Below are 12,095 nucleotides of genomic sequence, written 5' to 3' on the forward strand. Positions count from 1 at the left end.
GTGGAGCTGATGGGATGATGGGGCAGGGGAATCGAGGCACGGAGGAGCTGAGGAGAAGCTGCTGCAAAGGCGATGCTGCTCAGAAACCAAGTTCCTACCATATGGTGTCTCCCCAGTGAGCTGGTGCACAAGGTCCTGAGATCTGCCCCACAGCTGGGGGAAGACAGGGATGGGTGCATGTAGCAGCCATGGTGTTGTGAAACAAACTTAATAATGAACTCTGGGTGCTGACTGACAGTGTAAAAAAGAGGAAATGTATTTGAGAGTTAGGAGCCTCCCGTCAGCAGCTTTGGGTGAGGATTGTTGCTATAAGTTAGAGAGCTTTGTCATTTTGTGATTTGCATTTTTTCCAGTCAGTTGTTTTTAAAAATTAATGATTTATAGTCAAGACTTGCAGTTGAGCTGTCCATCCATTTTGTGTTCAGCTCCAACTACCTTCATTTTCCTCCTGAGTTTATATGCTCTGTGATACATAGTTGACACGTCATGGCATTTGCCACATTAAATTGACCTGCATTCAGAAGGCTAGCAGTGCAGGATGGTGGTTAACAGCATCGGTGTGGGAGGCGTGCTGCTAAGATTCTGGCCCTGCCACTAGCTAGCTATGTGACCTTGGGCAAAGGAAGGAGCCTATCTGTGCCTCAGTTCCCTCTTCTGTAAATAGCAGAAATAGTAGTACACCCACTGCCTGTTGTAGTTGAGATAACCAAATGAGGTAACACAATGTAAAGTGTTTAAAACTCCACAAATGGGCTGGGCGCACTGGCTCACGCCTAGCACTTTGGGAGGCGAAGGCAGGTAGATCACCTAAGGTTAGGAGTTTTAGACCAATCTGACCAATATGGTGAAACCCCGTCTCTACTAAAAATACAAAAATTAGCTGGGCATGGTGGCGCATGCCTGTAATTCCAGCTACTTGGGAGGCCGAGGCAGGAGAATCGCTTGAAGCTGGGAGGCAGAGGCTGCAGAGAGCCGAGATTGCTCCATTGCACTCCAGGGTGGGCAACAAGAGCAAAACTCCATCTCAAAAACTAAACAAAATCACAAATGTTAGCTGGTAGTTCCCTAGGAGTATGTCCTCTGGGGCACTTGACCTGCAATTCAAGCATGCTGACACTAGGTAACGCCTACACATAAATAGCTTGATTTACCTCAGAAACAGACACAATGACCAAAGCCCAGTATGTTTTTCTTTGCTGTTAGACTCTTTCTAAAACATTCAACTTTTTTTTTTTTTTTTTCGGAGATGGAGTCTCACCCTATTGCCCAGGCTGGAGTGCAGTGGCGCGATCTCGGCTCACTGCAACCACCGCCTCCTGAGTTCAAGCGATTCTCCTGCCTCAGCCTCCGGAATAGCTGGGACTACAGGCGCCCGCCACCACACCCAGCTAATTTTTGTACTTTTAGTAGAGACTGGGTTTCACCATGTTGGCCATGCTGGTCTTGAACTCCTGACCTCAAGTGATCCACCTGACTCAGCCTCCCAAAGTATTGGGATTACAGGCGTGAGCCACTGCACCTGGCCCATTCAACTATTTTTTTTTTTTTTTTTTTTTGAGATGGAGTCTTACTCTGTCGCCCAGGCTGGAGTGCAGTGGCCTGATCTCGGCTCACTGCAACCTCTGCCTCCTGGGTTCAAGCGATTCTCCTGCCTCAGCCTCCTGAGTAGCTGAGATTACAGGTGCACGCCACCACACCCAGCTAATTTTTGTATTTTTAGTAGACAGGGTTTCACCATGTTGGTTAGGCTGGTCTCCAACTCATGACCTCGTGATCTGCCTGCCTTGGCTTCCCAAAGTGCTGGGATTACAGGCGTGAGCCACCGCACCCGGTCCATTCAACTATTTTTTAAAGCATTTCAACAAAAACATTGGCTGATCTATCAAACACACCAAGATAGCTCAATTGGTACTTTCAATAGATTAGTCAATGTCTTGATCTTCATCATATATACTTATATATATAAAGAATACATATTTATATATAATGAACATATATTTATTTTTATATATGAAGAATACATATAAATATACGTATTCTTTCCTTCAAGGGAACTTGTGTTTGACTCCTGGCTCACATCCCACCAGGCAGCTCAGTCTTTCTTGCTGCTTATACCTCCTATGGTGGTGGAAAGGTCCTTGGGTTTGGGTGGCCCTAGGGTCATTCAGATAGTCACCGGCCTGATAGCAGAACACACATCACTCTGGGCCTACATTGTTCCCCCAGGTCCACTGGCTTTGCAGCTTCTGGGTCACCTGGGAACTCCATCATCTTTGCCAAAGCCAAGCATCATTAGCCTTTCTTCTCCTAAGTCTTCATTTCTGATTGCTGATGGGGCAAGGTAGATGCCCTGCTGTGGGTACAACCCAAGGACTCCAAAAAGCTCCTTTCCTCACCTGTTGCATCTCAAAAGCACTCTCCTTGTCCACTCTTTGGGAGGGTACACCAAGCGTAATTGCCTTAATGGATCAGGCTTTTGAAAAACAAAAAATCCCAAAGTAAAGTATATGTCTGGAGCCGTCTCCACTTCTGCCCCGCCACAAACCTCCCCTGAGACCAAAAATTCACAGAGCCTGGCCAGCTGCCTGAAGGAAGCTAAAGGCGAGAACAGAAGTGGAAAATAGAAGTCACTATTTCAAAGAAAGAGCCCTGCCTTACTAATATCGTGTCAACTTTATGTCTCAATAGAATACACCATATAGAGCAAGATTTGTAGAACTGCTAGCTCCTCGGTACAACTAGGTAACCTTTTAAACCAACGTCAACCTATTCAATACATTTATAATTTAAGACAACTCATTCCTTCCAGCTAAGTGGTTAGCCTAATGTTCTTTTAAAAAGAGTAAGGTGATATGTATAAGATTAATTAAACCTCTCCCTGCTGTTTCCTGTCATCTATATTTCCAGCTAATGAGGTTTCTACTAAAATTATAGTAAAATATCACAAAGTAGTGCTTATGAAGAAAGCAGTAGCCTTATAGTCAGAGAGATTTCATGAGGAGGTTGTACTCTGTCCTATCTCATTAGCTTGACATCTTACCAGTATCTCCACTCCTGAAAAGTATTTCAGTGACACGAATCTGGTCTCTGCTAGATCCAGAGGTCCAGATGAAGTAGGCATGATCTTACTTATAGCATGCAATTTCTAGGGCTTTCCCCTTTATACCTCCTTTGTGCAAACATTCTCTCATTTCAGGATGAATCCAACATAGTCCCACGTATTCTTTCTTTTTTGCTTCCGTCTGGTCAGTCGGCAAGCAGATGTTCTTCCTAACAACAGCAGAGATCAGCAAACTTTTTCTGTAAAGGACCAGATAATAAATATTTTGGGCCTTCAGGGCTGTCTTGGTCACAACTACTCCACTCTGCTGGTAGCTGAAAAGCAGCCATTGTGGCTGGGTTTCTTTCTTCTTCTTTTTTTTTTTTTTGAGACAGAGTCTCGCTCTGTCGCCCAGGCTGGTGTGCAGTGACAAGATCTCAGCTCACCACAACCTCCGGCCTCCCAGGTTCAAGCAATTCTCCTGCTTTAGCCTCCCGAGTAGCTGGGAGCTGCCACCACGCCCGGCTAATTTTTGTATTTTTAGTAGAGACGGGGTTTCACCATGTTGGCCAGGCTGGTCTCAAACTCCTGACCTCAGGTTATCCACCCGCCTGGGCCTCCCAAAGTGCTGGGATTACAGGCGTGAGCCATGGCACCTGGCCTGTGGCTGGGTTTCTAATAAATCTTTACTATGGTTGCAAAATTTGAATTTCATATATTTTTCACGTCACGAAATATTACTCTTTTTCTGTTCAACTGTGTAAAATTGTAAAAACTGTTTTTAAACCATGAGCCATACAAAAACAAGCAATGACTATGTTTGGTCCATGGGCCGCAGTTTGGGCCAGTTCTTGATAATTCTCACTAATGTACAGAAAATGTCCCCCAGGGAGCAAATAATTCACAAATCACTCCTATTTGGCTCTGGAATATACTCTATAATTTTTTAAACAGCATGCTTATTGTCCTGGTTACCTTGATTCTAGTCCAGTAATAAAATTAGCACACATTCCAGGTGAGCAGAGACAAAGAGGCCACTTTAAAATTAGGCCAGGCTGTGGGGGGCTTGTGCGGTGATTGCAAACCCCCCAGTGGAAGAGGGGGAGTCCTCACAAAGATAATTACTAACTTCCTGTAGAAACATCGAATATTTTTACTATGCTCTTAGCAAAGCTTTAAATGGTGGCAATGCTAATTATGCATCCTTCCTACATTTACACATTGGCACTTGTTTTTTTTTAAATCAGAAAACTGATTGCTGATTTATCTTGTTACCATGGTGATTTAAACATTACCCTGAGCTTGAAAATACATGCCTTAGTACTTCATTAACTTCCTCAGAGATCATCAGGAAGGTAAATCTTAGGATCAAAGTGGGTTTCAAGATCATCTAATCCAAGACTCTCAATTCACAGGTGACAAAACCGAGGCCCAGGAGACTCAAATATTTTACAACCAAAATGTCTGCCATCTCTATCTATCCCAAGGTCACTTGTTAGCATAAGATAAATGAGACTTGTCCAACCCAGTTCTCCTGACTGTTGCAAAATGGTCTTTGTACCTCATCACTGGGGCTCTAATCACTAGATCACTTGCCAGAGTAGTGGCTTTCATGACTTAGAAAGGTCACATCGTTCTACAACATCCTGCCCCTCCCCATCACTCTCCTATTCTTTCAGAAGAGTATTGGAATCCACGACCTCTTCTGTAGGTACTGGAAGGGGCCCGAAGAATTCCTGCATATATCCAGAAAAGCCAGAAGTTTGGGGACCCATTCTTGAACTTCCTAGAATGTCCCCTTGGGGATGAGCATCGGCACTTGGAGGTGAAACTCTTGAAGGGTTTTTATTTAGAAATCAGATTGTCAGCATGTGGTGGCATCTTCTTAAACTTAGATAATGGGTCCAGAGTTGCCTGGCTAGTTAGTGTCAGGGTCGTTAGACTAGATGCATCTCTCCTCGCTTGCCAGAATCTCTAGGTGTGGTTGTACATTCTGAATGCACTGTTTTGAGTATTCAGCACCTGTTGTGCATGTGTCTCTGCAGCGAGCGATCCCCCTCCAAGACCATCCCAGGCCTCCCCAGACACTGCCACGTCCACTGCAAGTCCAGCTGTGACTCCAGCTGCAGCTGCCTCTGACCAAGACCAGCCCACAGTAACTAATAACCCAGAGCCACGTGGGTGAACTGTGCACTCCAGTTCTCTCCAGATGAGAGAGAATCTTTTCAACAGCTGGTATTGGGAAGCTGGGGCCAGGGCATGATCCTGATAAACACCTTAAATGTCTTGTCAACTGGATGCAAATTTTGCAATTGGTGTCATTTTTTTTTAAAGTCAAATTACAAGGAAGTACCCAGATCAGTCAGTGGTAATACCAAAGGTCATCAAACACATACAAGGAACATCTTGATCACAGGGCATGTGGGGAAGTTTACTGGGCCATCACAGACTTTTGTTCTAGTGATCCTATGTATTAGGAGTCATAGCTTGCCCTGTGGCAGATCTGGATTCTTATACACTAAGATGTGTCTTAAGAATCATAGTGCGTGGTTCATCCCTTTATTGAAGAACAGAAAATTATGACTACTCTACAAGGTAGATAATATTTTGGTACCTGTGCTTGCCACAGCCCTGTTCCTCAAAGCCGAATTGATAGATTTCTCTTTGACTTCTAAGACCTAGCAGTTATAAGACACCCTGAAATAAATTGTTTATGTCTGGAAATGCAGGGAGGGCGATCCCTTTGTAAATTGGTTTACATTTTTCTCCTTGAATTTTTCTAGGGTCGTAGCACTTCCGAATCATTTAATGGCATTGTCGGGTATCTTTTACATTTCAATTGCAATCCATGAACTTACATTTAGAAGATTCTTAGTACTTAACTGTAGTCTTCTCCATGAGTTACCCGTTAGAATAGACTGGCAGCAATGGAATATACAGAAAGTAAGCCTTTAGCTTATAGTTTCATCCCTACCCCTTATGCCTGCCTGAGTCTGTACGGGGATGTGTGTGTCTGTGTGTGTGTGTGTGTGTGTGTGTTAGAGAGGAAGAGGAAGAGCAGAATGTCTGTATACTACATGCTGCTAAGGTAGTAAATAAATCAATAATGCAATATTGTTGGTCCAAACTACTCTTTGCACTACTTTATTTACAGTAGTAAATAAAATTATTTTTATACAATTGACTACCAGAAAGTGTTTTTTTTTTCCTTTTTTATAATTACTGTTACCATGCAAAGTCTAAAGGTCCATGCATTCTCCTTGAGGAGGGAAAAAAGAAAAGTCCTCCTGGTGAGAGGGCTTATTTTTCATAACCCATTAACATTTGCGGATAGGAAGGTGGCAGGAGGCTTCTCTCCAGGAATCCTGAGCTCAGGTCTGGCCTTGGAATGTTCGCACAATATCAGACATTGTTTCAGGGCTTCGTGCTGCTCTGAGCCTGGGCTCTATGTTCATTCCAGGCTGAGCTTGCAGTTCATCCTCTTCCTCCTCCTATGAGTGTTGCTCTTGTTTTAGCAAATGTTGTCCCTCCTATTTGCAAAAAAGCCAGAGGTTGAAGGCTGACAGTCCTGGATTCAAATTCTGGTCCTGTAACTGACAAGCTCAATAATCTTAGGTGAGTGATTAACCTTCTCTAAGTCTCAGATTCCTGTACTATAAAATGGGGCGATGAAAACCACCTCTTGGGCTTTGTATGAGGCTTACGCGAGATAATATATGTAAAGCCTACAGGATAGGGTCTTACATTAGGTCGTTCTTGCATTGCTATAACGAAATACCTGAGACAGGGTAATTTATAAAGAAAAGAGGTTTAATTGGCTCAGAGTCCTGCAGGCTGTACAGGAAACAAGGTGCTGACAGCTATTTGACTTCTGGGAAGGTCTCAGGAAACTTTGAATCATGGCGGAAGGCGAAGGGGAAGCAGACATGTCTTACATGGCTAGAGCAGGAACAAGAGAGACCGGGGCAGGTGCCACAGACTTCCATTTATTTTATTTTTGTTTCTCTCTATAGATAGAGAGATAGAGATCTATATCTATATATAGAGAGAGAATATATATATTTAAATATATATATAAATATATATATATTTAAATATATATATATAAATATATATATTTGAATATTATATATATATTTTAGATAATATTGCTCTGTCGCCTAGGCTGGAGTGCAGTGGCACAATCTCGGCTCACTGCAACCTCCCCCTCCTAGGTTCTGGCGCCTCAGCCTCCGAGTAGCAGGGACTACAAGCATGTGCCACCATGCTTAGCTAATTTTTTGTATTTCTAGTAGAAACAGTGTTTTGCCATGTTGCCTAGGCTGGTCTTGAACTCCTGAGCTCAGGCAATCCGCCTGCCTCAGCCTCCCAAAGTGCTGGGATTATAGGCGTGAATCACCGGGCCTGGCCTGTTATATGCTTTTTTATTTTTATTTTTTATATTTTTTGCAACACTTTTAACCTGCTCTCATGGGAACTCACTATCATGAGGACAGCATCAAGGGGACGGTGCTAAACCATTCATGAGAAATCCATCCCCATTATCCAATCACCTCCTGCCAAGGCCCACCTCCAACATGCGGGATTACATTTCAGCACTGAGATTTGAGCAAAGCAAATATCCAAACTGTATCAGGTCCTAAATATGGTAGGTCATTATTTTTATAACATAAGAAAGAGCAGTCTGAGGGGCCAGAGAGTTACTCTGCTCTGCTGAGATCCTCTCTTCATGGCAAACACACCCATTTCCAACCTGTTGGGAACAGGAGCTGCTGACTGCTCACAGCTACACACCACACTGGGAATTGCCCTAAGCTGCCAGGATCTGCTTGCAAGAGCAGCCCATGGCCAGTGGCTCCTTGATGTAAGCAGAGTTTCTCAATCTCAGCACTGTGGACATTTGAGCTGGATGGTTCTTTGTTAGGGGGCAAGGTTGTCTTGTGTATTGTAGAATGCTAAACAGCACCTCTGGCCTCTAATTAATGAATGCTGCGGTGGGCACTCGCCATCCCTGCTTCCCAGTGTGACAGCCATACACCTCCTTGGGAGCAAAATCACACTGCCTTCACCTTGAGAATGACTGATGTAGGAAAACAAAGGTCCCTTGCCTCAATTTGGAACAGTGCTGCAGGGCAGGGCATCCCAGCTCCAAAACTCCATGTTGGTTGCAACCTCACCGAATGCAGCTTCTCACTCTGCCCAATTCTGCCTTCCTCACGTTCTTTTTTTTTTTTTTTTCTTTTTTGAGACTGAGTCTCGCTCTGTCACCCAAACTGGAGGACAGTGGCATGATCTTGACTCACTGCATCCTCTGCCTCCCAGGCTCAAGAGATTTTCCAGCCCCAGCCTCCCGAGTAGCTGGGATTACAGGCACCCGTGCCATCATGCCCACCTAATTTTTTAATTTTTCGTAGAGGTGGGTTTTCACCATGTTGGCTAAGCTGGTCTTGAACTCCTGACCTCAAGTGATCCATCCTCTGCAGCCTCCCAAAGTGCTGGGATTACAGGTGTGAGCCACCATGCCTGGCCTTTCCTCTTGTTCTTGTAGGATTTTCCAACACTGATCTCCAGAAATCTTCACACCCAACTCTGTACCTCAATTTCTAAAAACAAACAAACAAACAAAAACCCTAACGTATTAGTTTGCTGGGGCTGCCATAACCAAGTACCAAATACTGGGTAGCTTGAACAACAGAAATTTATTTTCTCACAGTTTTGGAGGCTGGAAGTCCAAGATCAAGGTGTCAGCAGGATTGATTCCTTCTAAGTCCTCTCTCCTTGGCTTGTAGATGACCGTCATCTTTCGGTGTCTTCACGTGGTTGGTCTCTCTTCTGCGTGTGTCTGTGTCTTAGTCTCTTCTCATAAGGACACCAGCCACATTGGATTAAGACCCACACACATTTGTTGGGGGGGCAGGGTTGTCTTGTGCATTGCAGAATGTTAAACAGTACCCCTGGCCTCTAATTAATGAATGCCTGCAGTGGGCACCAGCGCGTAGTGGCTCACGCCAGTAATCCCAGCACTTTCGGAGGCAGAGGCGGCTGGATCTCTTGAGGTCAGGAATTTGAGACGAGCCTGGCCAACATGGTGAAACCTCGTCTCTACTAAAAATACAAAAATTAGCTGGGCGTGATGGTGCACGCCTCTAATCCCAGCTACTTGGGAGGCTGAGGCATAAGCATTGCTTGAACCTGGGAGGTGGAGGTTGCAGTGAGCTGAGATCGTGCCATGCCATTGCACTCCAGCCTGGGTGACAGAGCGAGGCTCCGTCTCAAAAAAAAAAAAAAAAAAAAAGACTCACACATATGACCTCATTTGACCTTAATTAACTCTTAACTCTTAAAAGGCCCTATCTTCAAATACTGTCACATTCTGAGGTACTCGGTGTTAGGACTTCAACCTGAGAATTTGGTGGCGGACACAATTCAGCCCTTAACCACCAACAGCTCTTACACCATGGGAGGCTGGTTCCCGTCCAGCATATGGACTCATTCATGGGAGCCATCCTGGTCTGCTCAGCTCCAAATGAGATTGGGAAATGCTGGCACGGTTCTGGGGTCAAACCTGGGTTCAGGTGAAGCTGGTAAGCTAATTGTCAATTCATGTCCCACCTTAGACATCTGTCCTCTGGGGATTTCTCAAGGCTGTATGATCTGGGTCCAGCACACACCTCAAGCCCCAACCTTCCTCTTCTCTCTTTAAATTCTAAACTGAATTTCAACAAGCCTAGTGTCCAAGCTGGCTGGAATAGAACCCTGCACAGTAAAGGCAATGTGGGGTAGGGGGGAAGGAAAAAGGAAGTAGGAGGTATGAAAGGAAAATAAATATTGGGACCCCAGAATCACTAAGCTAAAAGGAAAAGTCGAGCTGGGAACTGCTTAGGGCAAACCTGCCTCCCAGTCTATTCAAAGTCATCCCTCTGCTCACTGAGATGAACACATATCTGACTGGCTCCTTTGGAAAAGCTAATCAGAAACTCAAAAGAATGCAGCAGTTTGTCTCTCGCCTATCTGTGACCTGGAAGCCCCCTCCCAGCTTCGAGTGGTCCTGCCTTTCCAGACTGAACCAGTGTTCATCTTACATATATTGATTGGTGTCTCATGTCTCCCTAAAATGTATAAAATCAAGCTGTGCCCTTACCACCTTGGGCTCATGTCGTCACGACTTTCTGAGACTGTGTCACGGTGCGCATCCTTGACTTTGGCAAAATAAACTTCCTAAATGGACTGAGACCTGTCTCAGATATTTTGGGTTAACAGACGGTAGGGTACAGAGGTGATATTCAGCTACTTCCCTATTGTCCCCTCCACTTGGGACATTCTTAGACCATAGGTTACAGACCAGTAGGTTGAAACAAATCCAACCCACAGATAGAATTTTTTGGCCCACTCAATATTTTTAAATTTTTCAATTAATTGCTAACATTGTAAAATCAAGGATTTGGGGCTTCTCCTAAAAACTCCGATGATGTGAAAAAACTGGGCTTTCATTGTTGCATGGCGAGAGTTAGCTGAGGCCGACTAGGTCTGCCCTTTTGAGTTAGAGTCTGTCCTTTCTGATTTGCCGCAGTCCCCACCATTCCCTGTTGCTTTACACCTAGTCCATTTATTCCTTTATGCAGGCATTTGGGTTCATAACTCATGGTTTGAAACTCCTCTTCATTCTGCATAACTTCATTGTGACAAGTCTGAGAGAGATCTCCACATTCATTTACTGCTTAATCATTTCCAAGCTTTTGGGAGCTGGGGAAGCGGTACTCTGGTAGTCTTTCTGTTCCCTGATAGAGGGAGATGCCAAGTTGTAGGTCATTTGGAGTCTCAATAAAGTGTCCAACAAAGTTGCAAGACAAAATGCCAATTAAAAAAATATTAGCGTTTTCCTACACCAGCAATAACTAACTAGAAAATTAAATACTAAGTAATATTAAATGTAAGTAAGATTTCATTTACAGTAATGACACATTTGTAAAGCGTCTAGAAATAAACTATGAACTCATTAGATGTTTATCAAGGAAATTTTAAAAGTCTACTCCTTGGCCAGGCGTGGTGGCTCACGCCTATAATCCCAGCACTTTGAGAGGCTGAGGCAGGCAGATCACGAGGTCAGGAGTTTGAGACCAGCCTGGCCAACATGGTGAAACCCCATCTCTACTAGAAATACAAACATTAGCCAGGTGTGGTGGCACACACCTGATTGCACCAAGATTGCTTGAGTGCAGGAGGTGGAGCCCAGCCAGGGCAACATGGTGAAACCCCATCTCTACAAAAAATACAAAAATTAGCCGGGTGTGGTGGTGCATGTCTGTGGTCCTAGATACTTGGGAGGCTGAGGTGGAAGAATTGCTTGAGCCCAGCAGATCAAGGCTGCAATGAGCCAAGATCATGCTACTTCACTCCAGCCTGAGCAACAGAGCAAGACACTGTCTCTCAATAAATAAATAAATAAATGCTTCAAATGAATTAAAGACTTAACTGTGAAAGGCAGAACTACAAGGCTAGTAATAGAAAACGTAAGAAGATTTGGCCGGGCGCGGTGGCTCATGCTTGTAATCCCAGCAATTTGGGAGGCCGAGGCAGGCAGATCACTTGAGGACAAGAGTTCGAGACGAGCCTGGCCAACATGGTGAAATCCCGTCTCTACTAAAACTACAAAAAAAATTAGCTGGGCATGGTGGCAGGCACCTGTAATCCCAGCTACTTGGGAGGCTGAGGCAGGAGACTCACTGGAACCCAAGAGGCAGACGTTGCACTGAGTCAAGATCACGCCACTGCAATTGAGCCTGGGCAATATCTCCAAAAATATATATAATAATAATATAATATAATAATAATAATAATAAATCAAAGAAAATGTAAGAAGATTTTACACATTTTGAGTGACAAAAGATTTCTTAAATAGTATATAAAAATACAGATTTCTCTTCAAAAATGAAGGATTTCTGTTCAAGAAAGAACACCACTGACAAAGCTGGTGCATTTAGGTGTGAGAGTTGCAACATCCCACACCTAAAGTATCAACATCTAGAATGTGCAAAGAATGTATGTTAATCAACCA

General features: G+C 44.1%; 1 protein-coding gene across 4 annotated transcripts in view; it reads left to right on the forward strand.

Moving 5' to 3' along the window:
* SEL1L3 (SEL1L family member 3) overlaps window positions 1–12,095 on the forward strand; it is a 165,595-nt gene that overhangs the window by 109,494 nt on the left and 44,006 nt on the right. For 2 of the 4 annotated variants that reach the window (XM_032135992.2, XM_032135996.2), the window contains one exon: window positions 5,086–7,091. The exons of the other annotated variants lie outside the window; for them this stretch is intronic. In XM_032135992.2, coding sequence (XP_031991883.1) covers window positions 5,086–5,225 — 140 coding nt within the window. In that variant the 3' untranslated portion in view covers window positions 5,226–7,091. Of the gene's footprint in view, window positions 1–5,085; window positions 7,092–12,095 lie in introns of those variants that run through there. 4 annotated transcript variants of the gene reach the window in all.

This window comes from Hylobates moloch, unplaced genomic scaffold (assembly GCF_009828535.3).
Source record: "Hylobates moloch isolate HMO894 unplaced genomic scaffold, HMol_V3 SCAFFOLD_17, whole genome shotgun sequence".
Classification (NCBI taxonomy): Eukaryota; Metazoa; Chordata; class Mammalia; order Primates; family Hylobatidae; genus Hylobates; species Hylobates moloch.